At 52.6% G+C, this 10,939-nt stretch overlaps 1 protein-coding gene across 4 annotated transcripts in view; it reads left to right on the top strand.

The window, feature by feature from the left end:
- Rilpl1 (Rab interacting lysosomal protein like 1) overlaps positions 1-8,416 on the top strand; it is a 32,033-nt gene extending 23,617 nt beyond the window's left edge. Inside the window, exons 7-9 of one of the 4 annotated variants that reach the window (XM_023720573.1) lie at positions 5,517-5,604; positions 5,838-5,861; positions 8,012-8,078. In XM_023720573.1, coding sequence (XP_023576341.1) covers positions 5,517-5,604; positions 5,838-5,840 — 91 coding nt within the window. In that variant the 3' untranslated portion in view covers positions 5,841-5,861; positions 8,012-8,078. Of the gene's footprint in view, positions 1-5,516; positions 5,605-5,837; positions 5,862-8,011 lie in introns of all 4 variants that reach the window. The other 3 variants (XM_023720571.1, XM_023720572.1, XM_004635874.2) reach the window with 3 other exon arrangements.
- The last annotated feature ends 2,523 nt before the right edge of the window (positions 8,417-10,939 follow it).

Raw genomic sequence — 10,939 nt, forward strand, 5'->3', positions numbered from 1 at the left:
AGTGGTATAAAATTTCAAAACAAGATTGTAGGAGAGTAACAATTTTTTTTTCTTTTTTCTTTTGATACATGAGTGACTTTTTTTTTTTTTTTTTTGTGGAACTGGGGATTGAACTCAGGCCCTTGTGCTTGCCAGGCAAGCGGTTATTCTACTGAGCCATCTCCCCAGCCCTAACAAATGCAGCCTCACACTTCTTCTTATTTATTTATTTATTTATTTTTTATTTTTTTATTTTTTGGCAGAACCAGGGATTGAACTCAGGTCCTCGCGCTTGCCAGAGAAGCGCTTATTCCACTGAGCCATCTCCCCGGCTCCCCTCCCCAGAATTCTGATGAACTATTACAGTCCTTGTCCTTGGAGAAAAAGGGATGCAAAATTACGTGTGAAGTTTCAGGAGGTTCATGGACTCCCAAAGGCTTTGGATAAAGGGCTGACACTGTGTTAGAAAGCTTAAAATTCTAATGCCAGATACTGTCCTGCAGGTCATCTCGATCATTCCTCCCCATAGGGCTGGAAGGGCAGGCATTCTTCCTGAACAGTAAAGGAAACCGAGGCACATCGCTGGTTTCTCCTGAGAGGCCCTCCTGGCCCCAGGCCTCCAGCTCTGCCTTGGCTGACTGCAGAAGGACATTGGTCCTCTACTGCAAGCCCAGAGAAGTTTCGCGATAACAGGTGTGGGTTGGGGTTCGCGGGGAGAGGAAGTGGGGTGGCCCACACACCTCCCCTTTCAGTACCCTATTGGAGAAGCCATAGCTGCTTCCCAGCCTGTGGGGGGCCACAAGCACAGCCCTTACAGATGTGGACGAGCTGACCCCTCCTCATGAAACATGGTGCCCAGGGAAGGCGTAAGAGACTCCTGGAGTGTTGGGGGGAACCCCAGCTTCCATCCAAGCCTTCTGGCAACTGCACGTTGCTTATTAGCTTCACTTTAGGTCCCTGCTGACATGGACGAAGGGTCCCAGTTCTAGCTAGAGGTCAGTATTTCCTAAAGATGCAGCACGGACCGAGAAGAGCTTGCTTTCCATTCCAGCACTATTTTGACCATGGATTAGTTAGCGATCTTCCATTCGTATCAAAACTCACAGAGCTGAAGAAAAAGAATTTAGCTAAATAACCAGAACTTTGCAGGTTGTTTCACTGAGGTGGTGTCCTGGCTGGGGACTTGATTCCTAAGTTATTTATGTTCCTGGGATTAAAAAAGGCAATGCGGCCCCCTTTCATTGCTCTCAGAAACTCTGGCTCAGGTTGTGTTCGCAGGGGGCCTGAGAAACTACTGAGACTCATTGGCGCTCAGAGGGTCACATGACCACCCCTTAGCCAATCATCAGGCAGCACATTGGCAGGTCTTTTTCCCATCCCATCCCATCATCATCCCCCCCCAGCTTAGAGTGTCTTAAGTTAGCTCCATTCAGTGGGCGTTGAGAAATAAGAACGGGGTCCTGCATAGGAGTGGGCTTCTCCAGGCTCTAGCATATAAGCTGACCCCTCGTATGTACGGCTAAGGTGACTCGATCTCGTGTGCTCCCTCAGGGCCTTACCCCTGGAGAAGTTTTCAGTGCACCCAGACACGGAGAAGCACTGTGCCTTCTTCAGCTACACGTCCTGGGTCTTCACGCACCAGACCTTTCCTGCACCTAAGGGTCCCCATTCACAGAGCCTCCTGTGCCCAAGCTGGAGCATGCATCCAAAGAATTTCTTGTGACTTTTTAATTTGCCCCTTCTCCTTTTTTTGGAACTGGGGATTGAACTCAGGTCCTTGCACTTGCCAGACAAGCGCTTAATCTACTGAGCTATCTCCCTGGCCCCGGCCCTTCTCCTAAGAAGGTAATTAAGTATGGGCTTTTGCCAGTCCCAAATTAGACGAAATCCAGAAGAAAGTTAGCAAAATTAACCAAGAAACCTTCCCACTAGTTCTGCCCACACTGCCAAGCTGTAGTGCAGCCCATCTCCCCCAGATGGTTCCCTTCACAGCCCTCCTCCCCTTTATCCTGCCCTGTGGTTGCTTGGCAAGCACTGGCATGGTGTAGCCTGGCACGTGACACACGCACTCCTGGAAGCCCAGCATTCAGGAGGCAGAGGCAAGGGGGCTACCTTGCAAGCTTGAGGCCAGCCTGAACTAGAGTGAGATCCTGTCTCCAAAAATTAGATGCTCTGAGCCCAGCAGGGAAAGGAGCTGGAACTGGGGAGCCCAGAAGGGGTGGACAGAAGATAGTACCAGAGAGAAAGAAACAGACAGTGCGAGACAGTGCCTCCTCCGTGGGGCACGGGGCCTGTCCAGTGCCACAGCCACAAAGGCTTTTGACCAGCACCGCAGGACACTGGTTGCCTTTGTCCCCCTCGGCAGCTGACGGGGCTGTGGCTGTGAGCTGAGAGCTGGAGGAGCCAGGGATGCACATTCCCTGGGACAGTTCCTAGAGGGACCCTGGGCTTTTACACCTCCCCTCCTGGTACCGCAAGGTCGTTCTGGTCTCTGTCTTTGCCTTGGGGGTGTTGTTCACACAGCCTGTTCAGTGCCAGGGCTCCCTGCCCTACACCAGCCCACCGTGTGCCCCCATCTGCATCCCCTGTCTATGAGGTCAGAGCCCCCAAGGAGGTGTGAAGGGCCTGCGCCAGCTCCGAGCCCTTGAAGTAAGACACCTTCCAGGCAGAGGCAAACAGCTGGCATGTACTATCTCCTTCTCAGATGAGGAAACTGAGGCCTACTTGCATCTTGGTTTTTGTGTTTTGAGATAGGATCTCACCGTGCAGTCCAGGCTGGCCTAGAACGCAGAGTGACCTTCCCGTCTCAGCCCCCTGGGTGCTGGGCCTACAGGCGTGCACACAGCCTGCTGCCCTTAGATCCCACCGTCGGGATGGCCCCGTCAGGCTCTTGAAGCTGGGCGTTTTGTCTGCGCGGCTCCCCTCCGTGCCTCCCTTTTCTCACCACTTCCCCAAGTCTGCAGATGTGGGCTGTCCGCCCGGGTCCTTATCTCTCAAATGCCCAAGTCAGAGACGCCTGACGTCGGATATTTCTGGGCTGAACACAACAGGAAACCAGAGACTCCTGCTGCCAGTCAAAACAGTGGCCTGAAGGTGGTCCAGGAATAGCTTGTGACCCGGCTGCCACCAGCCAGCCAGGGAGGGTGCGCCGGCACTGCCTGGGGAGGTCACACGGGCGTCTGTTGACTGCAGCCTTGATCCGCACAAACAGCAGGCACCAGCAAGCCCGCGCCTCTCCTCTTGGTCGTGGTCCCATTCACACGGTGGCTTCCCCTGGATGGTATAGGCAGTGGGACAGAGGACAGCAGTGGAGATAGAGAACAGGGAAGCTTGGGCTCAGAAAGGCCTTCCTCGCCGGACAGGCCAGCCTGGGAGTGGGCGGCTGTCGCAGTGGTAGCAGCAACAGTGCATTCTGTCCCTGTCCTCCCACCTACCACCCTCCTCGCTTCTACCAGAAATAGGGTTTCCAGCCGCCCGCCTCACCGCCAGGAATGCCACCCCGTGTGTACTTGGTTAGAGTCTTCCAGAAATATTCAGTGGGGAGGGAGGCGTTGAAATAGCTACCCCGCATTGAAGACCTAAACGTGGTGGAACCCTTGTGGTGGGAATGGCCATCCCTCAGGCAGCAGCTTCTGCCTAGTGGCACCTGGCAGTGTGGGCCCCTTGATGGGCCCTACATAAAGTCCAGCATTGCCAGGCATACCGATGTCTGTCCCCTGCTGACTGGGGCCGGGTGCTATGCAGTGACTGTCTTTGGGGGTGCCTGTTTGGGTCCTGGCAAAGGTGGGTGCACAGTAGTGTGGATTGGAAGGACTCGAAAGCCACCTGTGCTGGGCAGCCCAGCCTCTGGGGATTAGGCCTGTTCCTTTAGCAAAAGGTACCCTGTGTCCTCTGTCACCACCCATATGGTCTGCCAGCCAGCTCCTGCATGAAGTGTTGGATGCCATCCCAATGCAGGTACCACCACATTAACAGCAGTTATTTTATAGCTTTTGTAATCCTTTTTAAAAACAATCATAGGGCTGGTGAGATGGCTCAGTGGTCTAAAGCACCTACTTAGAACAAACTTAGCAAAGCACAGGTGACCACGGTTCAATCCCCCAGCACCACATGCCAGCCAGTCCGTCCCCTGGTGGGCTGAGCTGGCCACACACACACACACACACACACTCACAAATAAATAAATTTTAAAAAATAAATAAATAAATAAATAAATAAATAAATACAATCATAACTGGGGCTGGTGAGATGGCTCAGTGGTCTAAAGCACCTACTTAGAACAAGCTAAGCAAAAACGCAGCGACTGCAGTTCAATCCCCAGCACCACATGCCAGCCAGCCCCGCCCCTTGGTGTGCTGAGCTGGCCACACACACACTAAATAAATAATAAAAACAATCATAACTGAGTGATGGCTGGGTGTGGTGGTACACAAGGGTAATCCCAGCACTTGGGAAGCTGAGGCAGGAAGGTTGCCAAAACGTCAAGGCTATCCAGGCTATGTAGTTCCAGGCCAGCCTGCATTAACTACCAAGATCCTATCTCAAAAAAAAAAACCCTGAACTTTAAAAAATCATAATTTAAGGCTGACAGAGATAGTTCAGCGGTCTAAAGCACCTGCTTAGGCAAATTCAGGCACGTACGCAGGGACTGCAGTTTGATCCCAGGCATCACATACTGCGCCAGCCCTGCCCCCAGGGTGGGCTGAGCCTGTCACCAAATATTAATTAAATAAATTTTTTAAAAATAACTTAAAAAAAAAAACCTCGGGAAGCCTGGTTGTAGTCTCATGTTTATGGCTCCTGCTACTGGCAGCCGTGACCTATCAAGAGAGGCAGGGCCACACCTGCTAAAGTGACACAGCTTCTGCTTTGGTCCATGTCCACTCCTACCTGTCACCTGGCTGCTGTGAGCACGCATCTTGCATGCCGTGGCAGAGCTGGAGCTAAGAAGGGGGTCCCACAAGCCCCAAAGCACATCCAACTCCTGGGTCTGCGTTCCCAGCCGCTGAGGGCTGCTGGGTTCCTTCCATGGCCAGCACACAGCATATGTTCCAAAGCGCCACAGAGGATAACACTTAAATAGTCATGATGAATGGTCCCGCAGTTCTGCAGGCCGAAGGTCAAGTTCAGCAGGGTGAGTCCCCCAAGGGAGCCTCGGCCCCCACAAACCCTGAGGCCTCTTTCCTTGGTGACGGACTTTGTCCTATGGAAGCATCCCCACTGCCTGCCTCAGCACCACATGGCAGGTGGCCCTTCCCTTGGCGTGCGTCCCTGTTCATGGTCTCCCTTTTCCCATTGGGCTAGAGCTGCCCTCCCCTAACTGGGGCCATGTGGAGGGACCCTGTGTCTGTAGGAGATGATGCCCTGAGCTGCTGTGGGTTGGGACTTCAACTAGATTTGGGGGAAGGCATGCAGGTGGGCTTGTGACGAGGACCAGCAGTGGGACTCGTGGGACTCGGCTGGACCATCCGTGGAGTGGACATCTGTCCTGTCTCCTTTTTTATCTTCTCTGTGTCTGTCTGTACTTCCCTAACCAGGATCTTTACAGCCATAATGCCCATGGTGGCAGCTGGATTGCTGCTCGATGACCCCACGCTGCAGCCTGTGCGACGACTCGTTTCCCTTGTAGGCACTGTGTGTGTTTGGGCTTCCGTTTGCACTGTGCCTTGGCGGTGTTGCTGCGGCTCCCGCTGGGGCCGGCCTGGCTCCTCTGGCCTCTGGAAGCTGCATGGCTGTCGCCTGCGTGCTGGCATCTGGAGTGGGTGTCAAGTTCCTTGTCGAGGGCCTCGGCTCTGTCACCGATAATTCTTTTTGTTTCTTTTGTTTCCGTTCTAAAAACCACCTTGCCCACGATCCAGTAAAGAAGGTCCTTTAGGCGACGGGTCAGTAACCAACGCCCACCTCCGTCCCTGCGTGACACTAACTCCATGTTTGGATCTTCACGCCACGCCAGAGCTTTCTAAACTGCTTTGTCTTGCCAGGCCCTAGCCAGGCAGCCGTTTGGTTTGATGTGGCTGCAAAGGGAAAAGCAGGGAGAGCAGCGGGGGGGCATGTGGGGCAGCGTAACCCCAGGAGCCGCTGTTCTGGCTGGCTGCTTGCCCTGCCTGCCTCTCTCCCTGTGGAGAGAGCTCCCAAGTCAGCCAGGAGGGATGTCCTGCCTGGTCCGGCTCCCGCTGTGTCTGCCCGAGAGCACAGTGCCTTCATGCTAGGGAGCATTAATTTTCCTGGATCCCCTGGGTTGCCCTGGAGTTCTGTGATGAGCACTGCCTTCCTGGGGGAAGGTGATGGTAGGTCCTGGAAGCATGGGAGCATGAAATTATTTTCACCCATATGTGATTAAAACACTTCCATAGGCCACTGCACTAAAAGACAGGCCAGTGGAGAGAGGGAGCCAAAAATAGTGCATGTGAAGATCAGGTATCTCAGCGGCTCCCCTGGAAACACAAAGGAGCCGTTCTCTCAGCTCCTCTCTTACCAAGTTCAGAAACCGAAATTGAAGAGTAAGACCTTGGTGAGAACAGAAGGTGCCTTAGCCGAGCCTGGTAGTATCGAAAGAGATTTGGCAGCTTAGAGAGAGCTCTCGGGAGGCCCTCATGGCTGGCGAAGTCCAGCGTGTGGCCGGCCCAAGTCTCCCTCTATGTGGTCGGGACGCCAGACTTGTTCTGAACGGACTGCTCTGTAAGCTTTGTTCTGATCGCTGAGGCGTCCGCCTGACAGTTCACCCTGCACAGTACGCATAGCAGTTTAAAAGCACGTGGAGGAGTGGGGCGTGTGGTACATGCCTGTGACCTCAGCACTCGGGAGGCTGAGCAGGATAGCTGAGAGTTCAAGACCCCTGTAAGCCACATAGTGAGACCCTGCCTCAAAATAACTAAGTAGACTTCCTAGGGGCTGAGGACCTAGCTCAGTGATAGAGCACTTGCCTAGCTGTACACAGCACAGGTTCTATGCCCAGCAGCACCAAAAAAACCCCAAACAAAGACACCTTTGGTCTTCATTAGCTTTTACTGCGTAACTGGTTACAGAAATAAACACCAGAGGCTTCACCATTAAACCCATTTTTGGAAGTCTGATGTGAATATCTCCATATTGCACCCACCCGCTTTATCCAGGGGATTATTTATTTATTTATTCGTCTTTTTGAAACAGGGTCACAGTGTACAACTCAGGCTGGCTTTGAGCTCACTTGGTAGCCCAGGCTAGTCTCGAACTCACAACGATCCTCTTGGCTCAGCCTCCCAAGTGCTAGGATGATAGGTGTGCACCACCATGCCCAGCTATTGAGCCAGTTCTTAATATTACTTATTACATTTTTTACCTACCTACAGTAACTTCCTCCTAAGCAATAATCCATGACCCGTGGCCTGTGGTGCGCTGCTTGCAGTGTCCCAGTTGACAGTCCACAAATGCGGACCTGTTTACACTGGGGATACTCTGGGCTTTAGGTTCCACCTGCTTTCAAGTGCTCCTCTCTCAACGTTAGGGAATTAGAGTCCTGGGCTAGCTGGGAGTGCGGCGCACGCCTGTAATCCCAGGAGGGTCCTTGCAAGTTCAAGCCCAGCCTGGGCTACAAAGCGAGCTCAAAGCCAGCCTGAGCTGCACAGTGAGACTCTGTTTCAGAAAGTCCAAAAGAAGAAAAAGAGAAAGTCCTGGGATGTGGCCTCATGGCAGAACAGTAGCCTAACAAGTTTTCATCACCTGTACCCTAAAATTAAAGAAACTCATGACCTGTTTCTGGGGGCTTTTTGTCCCCATGGGTCCCAGGCAGGACCCTCAGTAGCGGCCCAGGCAGAGTAGCCCTCATGTCACACGCGTGCATGCACACCCCGCTCATGCGTGTGACCCCAGCATGCCAAGGCCGATGACTACAGAAGGCCCTGGCTCTTTCCAGTGCCCTCCGCCATGCTGTGTGACGTGTCCTTCCGCACCTGCGTGGCCCTGCTCCCTCGCTGGCTGCCATGTCCCTGGCGTAGCAAACAGATGGATGCCCAGCACAGCCTCCGCGCTCATTTCCGTCTCTTCCTTCCCAAAGGTTTAGCTTCTTCTCCCGAGACAAGAAGCGGCTGGCCAACATGCAGAGAAATGTGCACATCCACGAGTCCTTCGGCCAGTGGGCGAACACCCACCGTGACGACAGCTACACGGAGCAGGGGCAGGAGGCCCTACAGCACCTGTGACCGCGGCCCTCACGTCGAGCATGCCCAGGGCCGCACCCTCGAAGCCGGCCCCTAGGGGACACTCTGCTTCGAGAATGGACATGAGAAACTGATGCCAAACTCTAAAGAAATGTTTATTTATACCCAGGGCTGTTACTGTTTCTAATAGATGACTCTACCCTTAGGATATATATTTAATAATCCCACTGACTGAGGCCAGATTTTCCCACTACTTTTAGTAACAAGCTTCTTCAAGCCAAATACATCACTTATCACTGTAATTGCCATTTGACTGACTTTGCATCAAATGCTAGGTGTAAAGGTTTTTACTATCTTGTCATACTTCCGTGGGAGACAGCTTCTTGTAAAAGCATGCCAATATGGTGGGTGCCACGGTACACACCGGTGACCTCAGCATTCAGGAGGCTGAGGCAGGAGGATCGTGTGCCTTTAGGCCAACTTGGGCTACATAGTGAGTTCAAGGCTAGCCTGAACTCCATAGTGAAATCCTGTCTCAAAAGGAAAAATTGTGGTAGCTGATCAGATAGGACATATCGATGGACAGCAGGGCCTCTGAAGTCAAAGGCAGAGCTTCCCCCATGGAGACCTGAAGCACAGGACATAAATGACAGCCCTCCACCAGAGATGGGGGGTCGTCCTCAAGAGCAGCACTTGTTCCCAACCTCCCGGAGCGGGTGGCAGCGTGGAGGGCAGCGTGCCTTGGAATCTGCAGTGCGTTTTGCAGTACTAACCAAACAAAGTTGCTAAAGATAAGGCGGTGTTTCCGGTGTGCATTCTTTCTCCTGGCATCTTTTTCCACATGAAGTGCTGCTTCTCTCGCAAGGAAGACACATTTGCCCGAGCAGATTGGGAGCAGGGCGTGGGAACCTCAGTGGTGGGGGGCAGGGCAGAGGAAGGGTGCTGGGTGACAGATGGCAGGGGCTGCACTGCACAGTTGGGTGACTCAGCCAGCTGCCTGGTCTGCAACTGGGGCGTTGGTGGCCGCTCACATACTTCCGTACCACCCACAGCAGCAGGGCTCAGGGCTGGGTCCCCCGGCTCCAAGCCCACTGAAGGACATCTTGATCAGTGCGTCCTGTTGGCAGAGAAAGCTCAGGGGAAGCAGGGGAAGGTCTGCAGGCTCCACGATGAGGCTGTTCTCAGTGCACTGCGAGAGACCTGTAGTTCTCAGACTGGAACTCGTGCTGGGGTTGTTAGAATTTTCTGTCATACAAAGAAACAGTCTCGGGCTGCGGAGATAGCTCAGCGGTGTGAGTGCCTGCCTGGCAAGCGCAAGGTCCCTAGTTGGATCCCTGTACTACAAAAAACAAAGAAGGGAACAGCCTCAAGGGACCTAGAAGTCAGCACATGATGACACACCTGTATTCTCAGCCAATGAGGATCACAAGTTGGAGGCCAGCCTGGGCAATTTAGCAACCTAACAAGTTCCTATCTCAAAAAATTAAAAAATGAAATGGGCTAGGGATAGAGTTCAGTGCCAAATCCCAAATTCAGTCCCCAGTGCAAAAGCAAAACAGCACAAAACACTAGTAAGTATGACTCTTCAGGCTAAATCATTTTAATTTCAATGCAAAAATCTTATATTCAAGAAATCTTAACTTGCAAAGCTACAGCCATTGGTAAAAATGCTAAATGTCACTTTTCTGAAAAATTACAGAGTGGTATGATATTTAATTCAACATTCCCACTAGGTAAGACCAAGAGATCCAGCTTTCAAACAGACCAGAGTAGGGTCATCAGGAGAGGAACACGGCTCAGCCGCAGTTCCCAGGTTCACGCCCCTCAGCCCTTCATCCTTTGTCTCACTCCATTCCCTTTTGCTGAGCTGGATCTTCCTGGGGGCCTGGAAGCCCACCCCCATCACAGCTCCAGGGCACAGATAAAGCAGAGGACAGTCAGCACTTCCCAGCGCGGGCTAGGGCGGGGGTGGAGTAGCTGGTAGCTGACACACATGTCCGCACTGGCTTCCAGCTTGGGCTCTGGATGGTCTGCTAGGATTTACTCTGTATTTGTGAGGGCCTGCCCCTTAGCTCAGTTCTTTAAGTGGCTGCTGCAACAAAGCAGTCAGGCTCAGGTTGCTGTGGTTCAATCCCCAGAACTCAAGCCAGCCAAACCTGCCCTGAAAGCATTCGGAGCCAGCCAAAAAAAGCCTACTCTATTTGTCTTCATCCCCATTCAGTAAGCCCTGGGGCTTCCAGTGTGGACACGGCCAAAATAAACTTCAACCAGATGAGGGTCCAGGAGTCACGGAGCAGTGAGGAAGGGGCACTGTCACTTCCTTCGTCCACACACCAAAAATCATTTCAAGCATATGGGAAGAAATCAAGGCACATTCTCATCTGCCAAATGAAAGGAGAACAGTGGCTCCCTGTGATAGTCTTTCTTCTTCTTCTTCTTTTTTTTTTTGGTACCAGGGATTGAACTTGGGACCTTGCATATGCCAGTCAGACACTTATGCCACTGGGCTGTGTCTCTGGCATTATGACCTATGCTTATGCTGGAACCACAAAACTGTTACTGAGCCTGTTAGTAACACAGCCTGCTCAGGACGGAGCTCAATGGTAGATGCTGGCCTAGCAGGTCTGAGGCCTTGGGTTTTGCCTGGCACCAAAGCCACCTCCTACAATCACACAGCCTTAGAACTAGCAATGATAATCCAATCTGGGTTTGGTGACACACGCATAATCCCAGTTCCTCAAGAAGTTAAGGCAGGGGGCCCAGCCCTAGCTCAGTTCTTTAAGTGGCTGCTTCCACAATGCTGGCAGCCTCAGTTTGCTGTAGTT

Source organism: Octodon degus, unplaced genomic scaffold, assembly GCF_000260255.1.
Source record: "Octodon degus isolate 3935 unplaced genomic scaffold, OctDeg1.0 scaffold00076, whole genome shotgun sequence".
Lineage (NCBI taxonomy): Eukaryota > Metazoa > Chordata > Mammalia > Rodentia > Octodontidae > Octodon > Octodon degus.